The 12,522-nt window shown below is 35.4% G+C and overlaps 3 protein-coding genes across 5 annotated transcripts; 2 read left to right on the top strand and 1 right to left on the bottom strand.

Annotated features, from left to right (window-relative positions):
• The first annotated feature begins 1,206 nt into the window (after positions 1-1,206).
• Positions 1,207-4,955, top strand: LOC132700056 (large ribosomal subunit protein uL3). The gene is made up of 8 exons (XM_060667167.1): positions 1,207-1,282; positions 1,557-1,749; positions 2,113-2,281; positions 2,552-2,687; positions 3,708-3,894; positions 4,088-4,290; positions 4,477-4,632; positions 4,691-4,955. The coding sequence occupies exons 1-8, from the start codon at positions 1,280-1,282 to the stop codon at positions 4,883-4,885; spliced, it is 1,242 nt and encodes a 413-aa protein (XP_060523150.1). The 5' UTR covers positions 1,207-1,279; the 3' UTR covers positions 4,886-4,955.
• LOC132700055 (dynein axonemal assembly factor 5) lies at positions 4,932-10,374 on the bottom strand. Of its 3 annotated transcripts, none has more exons than XM_060667163.1 (6): positions 9,609-10,374; positions 8,816-9,558; positions 8,272-8,758; positions 7,922-8,215; positions 7,680-7,871; positions 4,932-5,183 (listed from the first exon to the last, which is right to left on the bottom strand). In XM_060667163.1, the coding sequence occupies exons 1-6, from the start codon at positions 10,279-10,281 to the stop codon at positions 5,059-5,061; spliced, it is 2,514 nt and encodes an 837-aa protein (XP_060523146.1). In that variant the 5' UTR covers positions 10,282-10,374; the 3' UTR covers positions 4,932-5,058. The 3 variants fall into 3 exon arrangements, with proteins under 3 accessions (XP_060523146.1, XP_060523147.1, XP_060523148.1); XM_060667164.1 differs by having other exon boundaries at positions 4,932-5,180; XM_060667165.1 differs by having other exon boundaries at positions 5,047-7,409.
• Positions 10,375-10,471: 97 nt separating this feature from the next.
• Positions 10,472-11,975, top strand: LOC132700057 (2-oxoglutarate and iron-dependent oxygenase JMJD4). Its single transcript, XM_060667168.1, has 2 exons — positions 10,472-11,144; positions 11,206-11,975. Exons 1-2 carry the CDS (start codon positions 10,648-10,650, stop codon positions 11,858-11,860), a joined length of 1,152 nt encoding a protein of 383 aa, XP_060523151.1. The 5' UTR covers positions 10,472-10,647; the 3' UTR covers positions 11,861-11,975.
• The last annotated feature ends 547 nt before the right edge of the window (positions 11,976-12,522 follow it).

Genomic DNA, 12,522 nt, shown 5'->3' with positions numbered 1-12,522 from the left:
TAGTTTTTCATTATTGCTCAAATACATTAAAACCTGGTTATTCTTTTTGAAAAATAAATAATAGTTAAATCTTCAACCCAACTATGTTATACACAATGTTTTATTTTTGAAGTTGCACAACAAAAATTGCTACAGTTCAAAAATACTTTCTTTTGTAACAAGGAAGTTAAATTAGGCAGTTAGGTATTAATGGGGGTACACAAACTGCACGAAGTACTATCAATGCTAGAATGGAATATTAACTTCTCTGGTCTGTACTTCTGGGCTGCAGGCTGAATAATAAAATGTAATGCAAAACACCATGAGAGCCATAAATTTTATTGTTTACTAAATTGACATAAATTTATACATTATATGTTTGGTTTTGCCTTTTCTAATTGTGAAAGACGCGTTGCAATTTGTGAGTAAGGTAATCCGTGTTCTTTGTTATATTCTAAACATAATCTTAGTTGCTGTTCCTCTAAACCATCTATTCGTTCATAAAGGGTTCTGCTTAATTCTTTGTCGATATCATTCTCTTCTCGAAGTATACCGAAGTAAATTAAAAAAGCACCCAAACTAGCCAATACTACATAGGGTTCATACCACAAGCGTGTCGCGATATTCATTCTAGATAATATAGCGCGGTGTTTAAATGCCGGACTTGCCGTGTACTTGATGGGAACATCGTCACTGACTTCTTGCTTGGTTGAAAATTCGTAATGATTAGACAATCTAGTAATAAATGTTTAAACTTATATGCTGTAAAAAAAACTCCACAATTACCTTGGAACAAATTTATTTAAATGGTATCTGCTCCGGTAAAACCAAATATTTCTAATTTTATTCATTTCCATTAAAAAAAATGTAAGGCTAGTCACACAAATCGCTCATCTGTTTCTTTGGGACAACTCTGCAATATACAATCGTCCGTTGCTGTCAAAGGAAGGGAATACATGTCTTAGCAAATGAAAGTAATTATAATCTAAACTTTTATGGGAAACAGTTTTGTCATTTTGTTAAATATTTTTAGTTTGCTTCCTCTGGTAAAAAGGCAATACTGCCATTAAACTTATAGTTCGAGGAGTATTTTTAACTTTTTGAATTATATTACAATTATCTTTGAATGTATTATTTCGTTTTACTTTTATTAGTACTACGCGGTTTAAACGCTGTTCGAATTATCCTAATATATTTGGCCACTACTAGCGACAGAAGTGGATTAGTGCTCCCCCTATCGGCAATATAGTTTTCTTTTAACATTCAGTCGAGTTATTCTTCCATTTTGTTCCGCAGAGCAATGGTGAGTAGATCGATTTAACATTCCAAAATTATCTCGTTAATCCTTATACGTTTGTTCAAAACAGAATCTCAAAGTTTTTTAATTTTTGCGGACTCATTGATTTTAGTAAATATTTTGGACACCGTAAAATGATGATTTGGATAATTATACAGTTAGAACAATTCCGAATATAAATTATGTGGATAGTATTCTAGGGCGGTCTGATTTGTTGTAATATTTGTTGTTTTGTAAGGGGAGTATCGTCCATGGTTTAAAGTATTCATATATCTATTAGTCGCATCGGAAGTTCAGCGCTCCCCGTCATGGCTCCATGGGCTTTTACCCGAAAAAAAGGTCTCGCAGGCATCGCGGAAAAGTAAAGGCATTCCCCAAGGATGATCCGTCCAAGCCTGTTCATTTAACTTCCTTTATCGGCTATAAAGCTGGTATGACCCACGTGGTTCGTGAAGCAGATCGACCTGGTTCAAGTAAGTGGGAGTGTGAAAAGAGAGGGAGGGGTCTCATAAAAAATGGCCACTAGCGGAATAGTTACAAAAGATAATTCAAATGCAAAACGGCTTTCTACTTAAAAAAAAACTTCACTCAAAAAATAATTTTGTCAATGAAATTACTAGCCAAGCGATAAATAAAATTAGCAATGTTGTTGATATTGAATATCGCACAGCGTTTTGCCGGAAATGAAGTCCTTCACCATTGCATATTTTTCTGGCTTCGTCATAAATAAGCAAGTCAATTTGATGTTCTCTTGTTAAATAAGGCATAATGTTTTTGAAACTACTGCAAGTACTCTAGATAGTAACTGTCGGTGAAATATTTATATAAATTTTCAGAGATCAACAAAAAGGAGATTGTGGAAGCTGTGACAATTTTGGAAACGCCTCCAATGGTCATAGTAGGTGTTGTAGGTTATATTGAGACTCCGCACGGTTTAAGAGCTTTAGCTACTGTTTGGGCTGAACATTTGTCAGAGGACTGTCGCAGACGATTCTACAAGAATTGGTGAGTCTCCGAACTCAGTGTTGTAGTTGATTTTGACTTATATTTTTCTTTGAAAATGTCACTAACTTATTGCAAAGTCCTCCTCTGGCTGCATGAGGACTGTAAAGAACATCTCAATTTGAGCAAACCTGTATCTAACAGTATAGGCTCAGTGAGGCTGGGGGACTGAACGCTTCCTCTAAACTATGAGGCGAGTCCCTCCTTGTTCTTGCAGATATTGGTGGCATTAAAAGTAACGAACGTTTATTTGACATCATACACAAATATCAGGTACAAGAGCAAGAAGAAGGCGTTCACCAAGGCTTCTAAGAAGTGGTCCGATGATTTGGGCAAAAAATCAATTGAACGAGACTTCAAGAAAATTATCAAGTACTGCAAGGTTGTTCGGGTTATTGCCCACACCCAGGTAAGTGATCCTGTTTTTTTTTTTTTTTTTCAATATATTTTTGAATGGCAGATTAATTGTCTTCAATGTCGTTTGATGCTAATTAAAAAAGTTAGGGTTTTTGAGGTCAAATTGCTATCCCTCGATGATACGACGCGGTCAGTTTAGAGCTTACCCTCTGGCTGTCGGGTATGGGAATCGCTTTCTTGTGCGGTTCTCCCCGTACTGTCGTAGATAATGTGCCCTTCGGGAGGCGCATGAAGTATATTCCGTTTTAAATCGGTGCAGTCCCTGGACGATGACACCGTTTAAACCATATTTCATACATTCTCAACAAATGTTTCGTGAGACAATTTAAAGCTGGTAATTGATTATTAACAATTCAAGTAGTGATAAAAATCAGTACCGTTTTTGCTAGCCTGGTTTGACATTGGTTTTTCTGTGTTTGAAAGTTGAATTTTGTTTAAATTTTTTCAATCATCTTTATATATTTAAGGGGACCAAATTCTGTTACATTATCAAGCTTCCCATGCATTTGACTAAAAGAAAGAATACTCTTCAATTTTGAATTTTTTGCATTTGTAATTAAGAATTAAAGATTTCTATATGCAGTTTTACTATTTTTAAAATATATTGAACGTTACTTATATATCAAAGGCAACTGATGTATTAATAACTTTATTCAAGTTATATAGCAGCAGTGGTCTTCATATGACAACAGTACATTTAGTGGACCTTACATTGTAGAAAGCATTGAAGTTACATATTTTTCACCTGCTCCAAAGCCTCTGCAAAATTTAACCTTAAACTTAATTATTATTACTAAAAATTTATTTAAAAAACCCAGAGTAGAAATCTACCAGCCAAAATGTTGACCAAGTCGGTCACAGCAGTAAGCTGTTTTATTTTATTGGTTTAATTTTGAAGTGGGTCAAGGGAAAGCCATGAAAACTTAGGTTGTTATCAAATTAGCGCATTAAATTGTCCACGGTAGTTCCTTTTTTTTTGAAATTTCTGCAACATTTTTGCTTTGCTGGATAGATGAAGCTTCTGAAGCAGCGTCAAAAGAAAGCGCACATTATGGAAATCCAACTGAACGGCGGAACAGTTGCCGATAAAGTCGCATGGGCCAGGGAGCACCTGGAAAAACCTATTCCGATTGGCCAAGTCTTTGCTCAGGACGAAATGATCGATTGCATCGGAGTGACCAAGGGCAAAGGGTACAAAGGTGAGAAAATGTAAATAAGGCTAGGTTTACTTTCGAGAAAATGTTTTTCGTGATGAAAGATCATGGATCATGTTCCTGATTCAATTTGAAGATACCACCATGCTGCCTTCCTACTGATCGGCCCTTTTCGCCGTAGTGGCGCCCGTCTCGGGGTTTTAAAATGCGAGGCATCGTTTTCCTTTTTTGTCCGCAGGCGTTACGTCTCGTTGGCACACCAAGAAATTGCCTCGCAAAACCCACAAGGGTCTTCGCAAGGTGGCATGTATCGGGGCGTGGCATCCGTCGAGGGTATCCTTTACTGTCGCCCGCGCAGGTCAGAAAGGTTACCATCATCGTACCGAAATCAACAAAAAGATATACCGTATCGGAGTTGGTATTCATACCAAGGACGGCAAAGTAAGTTTTCAGAATGCGTTTTTATAATTTTGATATGTATTTTACGTGATGATAAGATTTGAGCCAAAAGGATTATGAAATATTATTCTGTGATTATAGATGATAGGACTGATATTATTTTAGCGTTGTTAAGTTGTAGAGTTTGCATTCTAGACTCCATCTATCAAATTATTACGTTTGTTTTAGGTGATCAAAAACAACGCGTCGACTCAGTACGATCTAAGCGAGAAAAGTATCACTCCCATGGGTGGCTTTCCCCATTATGGCGAAGTTAACAACGATTTCATCATGATCAAGGGTTGCTGCATGGGTCCCAAGAAGCGCGTCATTACCTTAAGAAAGGTAATGAAGCGGCGGGAGGTCGAAGTTGGGGGGCTCGATAAGTTTAAATTTTTTGCAGTCCTTGTTAGTGCACACCAAGCGTATCGCGTTGGAGAAGATCAATCTTAAATTCATCGACACATCTTCCAAATTCGGGCACGGTCGTTTCCAAACGCCCGCGGATAAGGCTTCCTTCATGGGACCCCTCAAGAAGGACAGGAAGGAGGAGGAAAAGGCCGCTGCGACTCCAGCAACAGTGAGCACAAGCACCTAGGTGTAATGGATATATGGATGATTGTATCCAATTTGTTGTAAGATAATTACAATAAAAATGAGAAAGTTTATTTTCCTATTGGTTTATGCTGAAAATCCTAAAACATTCACGGTGAAGGCAATTCCTGTTATACGCTTTTCAACTTATAAAACTTTAGTAAATCGTTTTTCAATTTATAAAGTTTCAACAAATTCAATTATATCCTTACACCCCTTTTGATTCCTTAATAAGGGGCGATGTACTTCGATTTTTTTAATTAACTCGCTTTTGCTCATGTGGCCGACAACTTTAAGTACTTCTGAAACATAAACATATCCTTTTAAATTGGATGGTATTAAAGGCAGTTCAACATGTCGCAATAAATTGGAAGCTTAAAATATTCGCTGCAATAAATTTTTCATGTTCATGCTTAACACCCTACAACTTCCAACACAACCTAAATGTTATCAGAGTTAACACTAACAGAAAACTAGAATAGGCGAAAAGAAAAGCGGATTCAACCACGCTGACAGAAAATTCATGTCTGTGAAAGAAATGGGTTTCAGTATTATTGTACTTCTCTACTAATCCACATTTAATGGGACATATTTTGATAAGATACTGCCGCATCCAAACCCGACGGCTTGTCAGCAGCCATGTTGGTTGTTGGCCAAGTCTCCTCATTGGTTAAAAACGAATTTTAAATCTCCCGGAAGCGCATGTTGAATGGACCTTCTCAAAATGTTTTCATGGTTGCTTTTTGTTCTCATATTAGCATTATTCAGGGCCTCTATATAGTCCGGGAGCCCTGGACAACAAGCAACAAGCTAATTGTTTGGAAATCGTTTCATTTCATCAAGACGCCCAACCTTTTCCTCTACGAAAATTGTTGTATCAGGTAGCTAAATATACACGCAGGTATAAAATCACGTCAATGTTTAGTTACCATACCAAAATGATCAACAGTTTAGTTTTTAGCTAAATCTATAGATATTGAAATATATAATTTGAAATTAAATTTGACCTACAAACAAATAGGTTTGGTATAGGGTCTTATTAAAACGAATCCACTCACAAAAATCTAGGCGGTTGGGGATGGTTTTTTAAAAAATTGTATAATAACTTTAAAGTGTAGGACTAAAAAAACCCAACCAGTTTATTTGTAGGTCAATGTGATCATTTGTTATAATTATCATTTTTTATAAATAAATAATAGATACAACTTTGAGGGGGTGGGCCACCCTATACCAAACCTATTTGTTTGTAGCCGAAATTTAATTTCAAATTATATATTTCAATATCTATAGATTTAGCTAAAAACTAAACTATTGCTGATCATTTTGGTATGGTTGCGTGTATAGTTAGGTACCTGATACAACAATTTTCGTAGAGGAAAAGGTTAGGCGTCTTGAGAAATGAAACGATTTCCAAAGAATTAGCTTGTTGCTTATCATTTTATATAAAGGTCCAGGGCTCCCGGACTAATAGCTAATCAAAACTTTACTTGTGCATCATAATACGAGCAATTTTTGACTTATAGTCAAACCAGCGACAGCGTCTAATTGAAAGCATTGAAGGTTTTTGCAAGAATGGCAAAAACGAAAATAATGTTCGATATTCAATCCATCCAATATCCTCAAAAGCTACATGTATAGGTTGGAATAATTGGCCTTTCTATATCAATGGCTTTCTCAGCGGCGAACATCAGAAATGGCGAAATAAGGATGGCCGATAACAGCATATGGTTTCAACAAGATGGGGAACGTAAATATTATACTCCTGAACCAAATGTTTGCAAATCGGTGGATCGGTCGAAGAGCGATTATTGAATGGTCGCCTCATTCACCAGATTTAAATTTACTAGATTTTTTTTTGAAGTCACCTCAAAACTAAAGTGTACAAAAAAAAAATCCAGAGCCGAAATTCGAACTACACCACCGTGCAAGAATTTACAAACCGTTTAGGCCATTGTCTCGTAGCAGACGGATGTCAGTTTGAACATTTATTAATTGTTTTTAAATATTTTTTATTATTATTTAAATTAAATCCGTTAAAATTATGAATCATGTCCTACATAAATTAAATTCTAGTTTCATTATTTTCGTTTTTTGTCATTCCTACAAAAACATTTTGAATTAGGGTATAGGGTATGTTAAAAGAAAAATACTTTGAATTTTAAGAGCAATCCAAAAATGGAATAAAAACATACCCTTTCTATTTCAAATGATAAAGTTTGGTAGCAATGGATCCAGCCTAATTAGAAAACCCCGTATACTAAATTACTACATTGCATAGTATGTAGAGTTCTCCGAACGATATACCGTTTTTACGACATAATCCGGCATTTTCCAACTTTTCCACCTCTAATTCTATTGCCCCAGAACTAAATTTTGGCGAGGTGTTTTAGTAAGATTTACAAGAGGCACACTAATATAAATTCATATCACAGTTTAATAAACAAAAATCTCCCTACTCTTAAAAGACAATAGTCTGCACGGCACAGTTCTTGTCGGCTTAAATACGGCCCTGGCTTGGTACACACGTGCTGAAAAGAATGGCCCCTTTCGCTTTACCGGTTTTAAACTCATTCCGAAGTCAAAAATATAACAGGATGTAAAAACGGTATATCGGTATATATACTTTTGTATTGCTTTTTTCGTTCAGAAGCTTTCATAAACTTTTTGATAAATATATAAGTTAATATTTTTATATCTTTTTTACATATACCTACTTATATATTTTTTATCAAAGTCCAATCCTTTTGGGCACACAACCCCTTCATTTCGGATTATAAACTAATAATTATACCGCTTACCAAAAACCAAAGCTTGAACCATTTCTTCATCATCGTCAAAATGCGTTAAAAGGGTATCGATAATCAATTCCCTATGTGCCTTGAAATTAGGTAAGAGAAACTCCTGAGGCGGATCGTTAAACAATCGGGGCAAATTTTGTAGAGCGCAAGTACGAACTTTTTCCGTAGGATCATCAAGCCGTTTTAAAACCTCTAAAAATCAGAATTCTGAGCTTTCTATATATTTAGACTTCTTAATTTACCCGGGTAGATCCTCAGTAAGTCATCGTTTAACCAAAGATCTTCTTTCGCAGAAATTTCTTTAAGCAATGTCAAACACTCGATGGCCACTTGCCGGCTTCTGTAAGAAGCGTCCTCTACCAACGACAGTAACAGCGGTATTAATTTATCCATAAGCGAACGGATTCCTTGCCTCGAGGAGAACAGTTTGACACTATCCGCCGGCATCAACAAGTATTTTAAGCAAGTCGCCGCCATTGTCCTTATAGATTCCGCAGTGAAACCCGCGTGCCATACTAGAGATGGAACAAATACGTCTGAAAAAAATTTGAGCAAATATAAATTTAATTCTCAGTTGGGCCTGTTAAAGCACCTCCAATTAAATTTTCAAAAAATCCATCGCTGTTTCTAAAAATGTCTCGTTTATGGTCAAACAGAGTTGCTAATGTGTAAAAAACTTTCAGTCTCAACTCCGCGTCAGATTCAGAATCTAATACTTCATGTAGCATATCCCCCAATATTTCCTGATTGGTCGCAAAAGCATCGTTTGATTCACTAATCAGCGTCAGAAAAATGCATGCGTTGTCGGTAATGGCTGTCCAGCATTTTAGAGATTTATTAATATGAAGCAACAGTGGATTCATATATCGACAGAAAAGGTCCGCTTTATTTGCCAAATCCAAGAGCGTGGCCAAATCCTCATAGAGTTGTAAATTAATATCGACATTTTCGGGATCTTTCAATGATATAAGAGTGGTAATAATTTTAAAGAAATTGTAACCCGCATTGTCCTCAGGGGAAGAGGTATATTTTTGCATCAAAATTTTAATACATCTCAAAAGTTCCAATTGATATTGTTTCTACAAGACAAATGTACCAAAAAATGGAAAATTTTCCATTGTAAAAATTTTTCCTACCTTTCTACTACAACATATATGATCCTCCGCTAAAATTTGACATATTTTCGACACTAAACTGCAAATAGTCTCAGTACGTGCCCCACCAATTAACCCAGTAAGAACAATCAAGTGTCCATAATGTGGTCCATCTTCAATGACCGGCAGTACCAATTTTGACCACGTTTTGACATCAACAAAAAGTCCTACAATTTGACTTGCTTGTATTATATTGGCCACAACTCTTTCATCATCATCCCTAGCTGCAGAATACATGGGAGGTAATAATGTTTGCAGACTAAATGTGATATCTTCCTCAGCATGTAAGACTAATGAACATAACAACTGACTACAACGAACTCTAATATCTTCCTGCCAACTTGTCAACTCATTAACTAAACCCCCTGCAATTTTGCTGACATTCCTTTGAACTAAGACTCTACAGCCCAGGTTTGGTCTGTTCAAATGTTTTGGATAGTAATCGGGCACTTCATACAGATAATCCATTTTATCTTTTAGATCTTTTTCATTTTCTTGCTGATACTGGAGCCCAACCATTTCCCAGAGTTTGTGCGCCTCTATTCTAGTGGACTCCACTTCATCATTTAACCCAGTTAGGAGTAAAGGCAGCATTTTATGGAAAAATGAGTATCTATCACGCTGTTGCAGCAGCCAACGAGCCGCTTCTTGTGCCACTGTTTGTCGTACAATTGGAATTTGGTCAAAAAGTTTCTCAGCCATGGGAACTACTACTTGATCAATTCCTGAAAACAAAGAATTGTGGACCATGAATAAATGAATACTACTTGGTTACCATTATAACTGCTATGCATAATAATCTCTCCAACAGCTTTAATGGCTTCTACTCTTACTTTGTATCTTTGGTGAGAAAAACATGTCAGCACAGGCTGTAATAAACTCTCCGCTTGCATATGAAAATCTCTAGGTAATGCCTTGGCTAGTTCTACGACAGTTTTGCAAGCAAGTTCCTTTATGGCAGGATATTTATCTTTCACAATCTCTGACAAAATTAAGACAGCATCATTTAAGAATGGCTTTAATTGTGGAGTATTTGTGTATCTCTTAATAATAATTTCCAAAAGTTGAAGCATTTGAAGTCTAATCTCTTCAGATTCTTCTACCAATTCTACTGTACCTATACGTTCGAGAATAACAGGAACTATATAGGTTAAGTAGAAATCATTTAAAGGGAGTCGTTCTGCAACTAAATAGGTAACAAATTTTATGGCTTCTTCTCGAACGGTTTCCGTTTTATCCCGCAAACCATTGATGAAGTACATGTGAGTTTCACAGTAAACATTTTTTAAATCTTCATTGGTCAATTCTTTGTTTTTCAATAAGTTGTGAAGGTGTTTGTAACATTGCTTTCTAACATGTCTGTCTTGACTTTGGAAACCTAGACAAATTCGTTTCGCTACTGTCGGGACCTTATCACCCGAATTATAGTCTTCATCATTTTCTACCATTGCAAACAATGCGGTAGACCAATAATTAAAAATTTTAAGGTAAAGGGCTCCAACTAGTTTAAATACCCACCATTTGTAAATAAATTATTGCCACACACACAAATATAGAAATTTAACAGTTGTACCAACATCATCAACTAAAATAATGTAAATGCATGATGGCTGAGGTTAGATCGGCGGTTTTTTGTTCATGAGAGATCAGGCCAGGAATACATTTATGTTGCATTGCTCAACAAATATACAAAAAAACATCGAAATTTGTGGTAATGACTTTTCAACAAAAAAATTAGTAAATTTCGAAATATTGTCGATTGGCCTTAACAACTCTGTTTTAAAGGAAGAACCTATTTTACAATTGTGGTTAAAATGGAATTTGAAATTGATGTGTGTGAAAATGTTGATAATCGTAAAGACGCTAACAATGTAATTGTTTTAAGAAATGGAGAAGTTTCTTACAATCATTTTTTCCATAATATGCTTCAAGCCAATGTACCATGCATTATACGAAATGTCACCGAAAATTGGGAAGCCTCCTCTAAATGGGTGGAAAATAAGGTCCCCAATATCAATTACTTAGAAGAGAAATATGGTAGTTTGTCAGTGTGCGTTTATAATTGCTCCCAAAGATTTTTTAACTCGCAAAAGTCAAACAATGATATCTTGAAAAATTATTTAAACTATTGGAATAAAGAAAGAAATAATAAATGCCTGTATTTGAAAGATTGGCACCTAAAACTTCAATCTAAAAGTGATGAGTTTTATAAAGTACCTATATATTTTGGTTCTGATTGGTTAAATGAGTACTATATTAAGTGCGAAAATGATGATTATAGATTTGTGTATCTGGGGCCTAAAAACAGCTGGTGAGATGTGCAAGTTATTAATTACTACTTTTGACACATAAAAATGTGTTGCTTTTTTAAGGACACCATTCCATGCAGATGTCTTTACATCATATAGCTGGTCAGCTAATGTTTGTGGACAAAAAAAATGGTTGATCCTCCCTCCAGGGGAGGAGAATAGGTTAAAGGATAACTTTGGAAATTTACCTTATGACATCAGCAATATGAGAGATTCTATAAATTGCATGGAAGTTATACAAAATCCCGGTGAGGCGATATTCATACCTTCTGGTTGGTATCATCAAGTGTGGAACTTGGAAGATACAATATCAATAAATCATAATTGGTTTAATGGTTGCAACATTCTGACTGTGTGGGAATCCTTAAATCATAATTTGAGTAATGTTATTAAAGAAATTGAACATTGTAAAGAAATGGAGGATTTTGAAAACCATTGTCAAGTAATGCTGAATGCTTTATTCGGAATGGATCACAAAAAGTTTTTAGAAATTTTAAAATTTATTGCTTTGTCAAGGGTAGACATGCTTAGAAATAAAGCGTTGCGAGTATTATTTCATGGTCACATTATTGGTATTAATCACATATTATTTGATTTAAAACAGATTAAATTCGTTTTAGAACAGTTTTTAAATTGTGACCTCAACTTTAGCAGTTTATTTGTCGAGGATAATGTGGAAGATATTTTAAATAAGATTTATTGTAGTTTGGAGAGTTGATTAAACGGTGGTCGGTTCAATTTAATTCAACGATGCTTTTCACTAAAACAGTTGGGCACGACTTCTATGATTATGGTCGGTTTAGAAGGTTCTTCTTCTTCTTTACATCTGTTGGCCCAGGTTGCTAAGATCATTCGGACAGTTAGTACTACAGTTACTCTACATTAATACGTGCGGGGTTAACGATTTACAGCATGTTTAAACTTTAATACAAATAAGGTTAACGATTCGTGTTGTTCACCGACCAACCCATTACTAATATTCGTCGAGAAAAATGTTTTTTTTAATTAATAGCGGCTTATACCCAAAATCAACCTGCTTGTTATTTACACCTTGTCTTTAATTCCACACAGCAAAAGAGTCCTAAGTAAATTATTTAAAAAGCATGCTAGGCCAAACGAATAACGCAAAATAATTAGAAAGACATTTATTCATTACTTCTATGCTATTTATAAAACAGCGCCACCATATGGACAACTATTTGCGTATTTGATTTCCGCTTAAACCCGTAATATAAGAATTTTCGAGAAAACAAGAGTACAATTCCCCAACAATAAAGTAACAATTATATAATAAAAATGCAATTGAATTCGATGTTTTCAACTAGCGGAAATAAACTGTAACTATAAACAGAGCTCGGAATATAGCGGTATAATTAAGGC

Source organism: Cylas formicarius, unplaced genomic scaffold (genome assembly GCF_029955315.1).
Source record: "Cylas formicarius isolate icCylForm1 unplaced genomic scaffold, icCylForm1.1 PGA_scaffold_3__17_contigs__length_32017465, whole genome shotgun sequence".
Lineage (NCBI taxonomy): Eukaryota > Metazoa > Arthropoda > Insecta > Coleoptera > Brentidae > Cylas > Cylas formicarius.
This window is presented reverse-complemented; position numbering and strand designations above follow the sequence as displayed.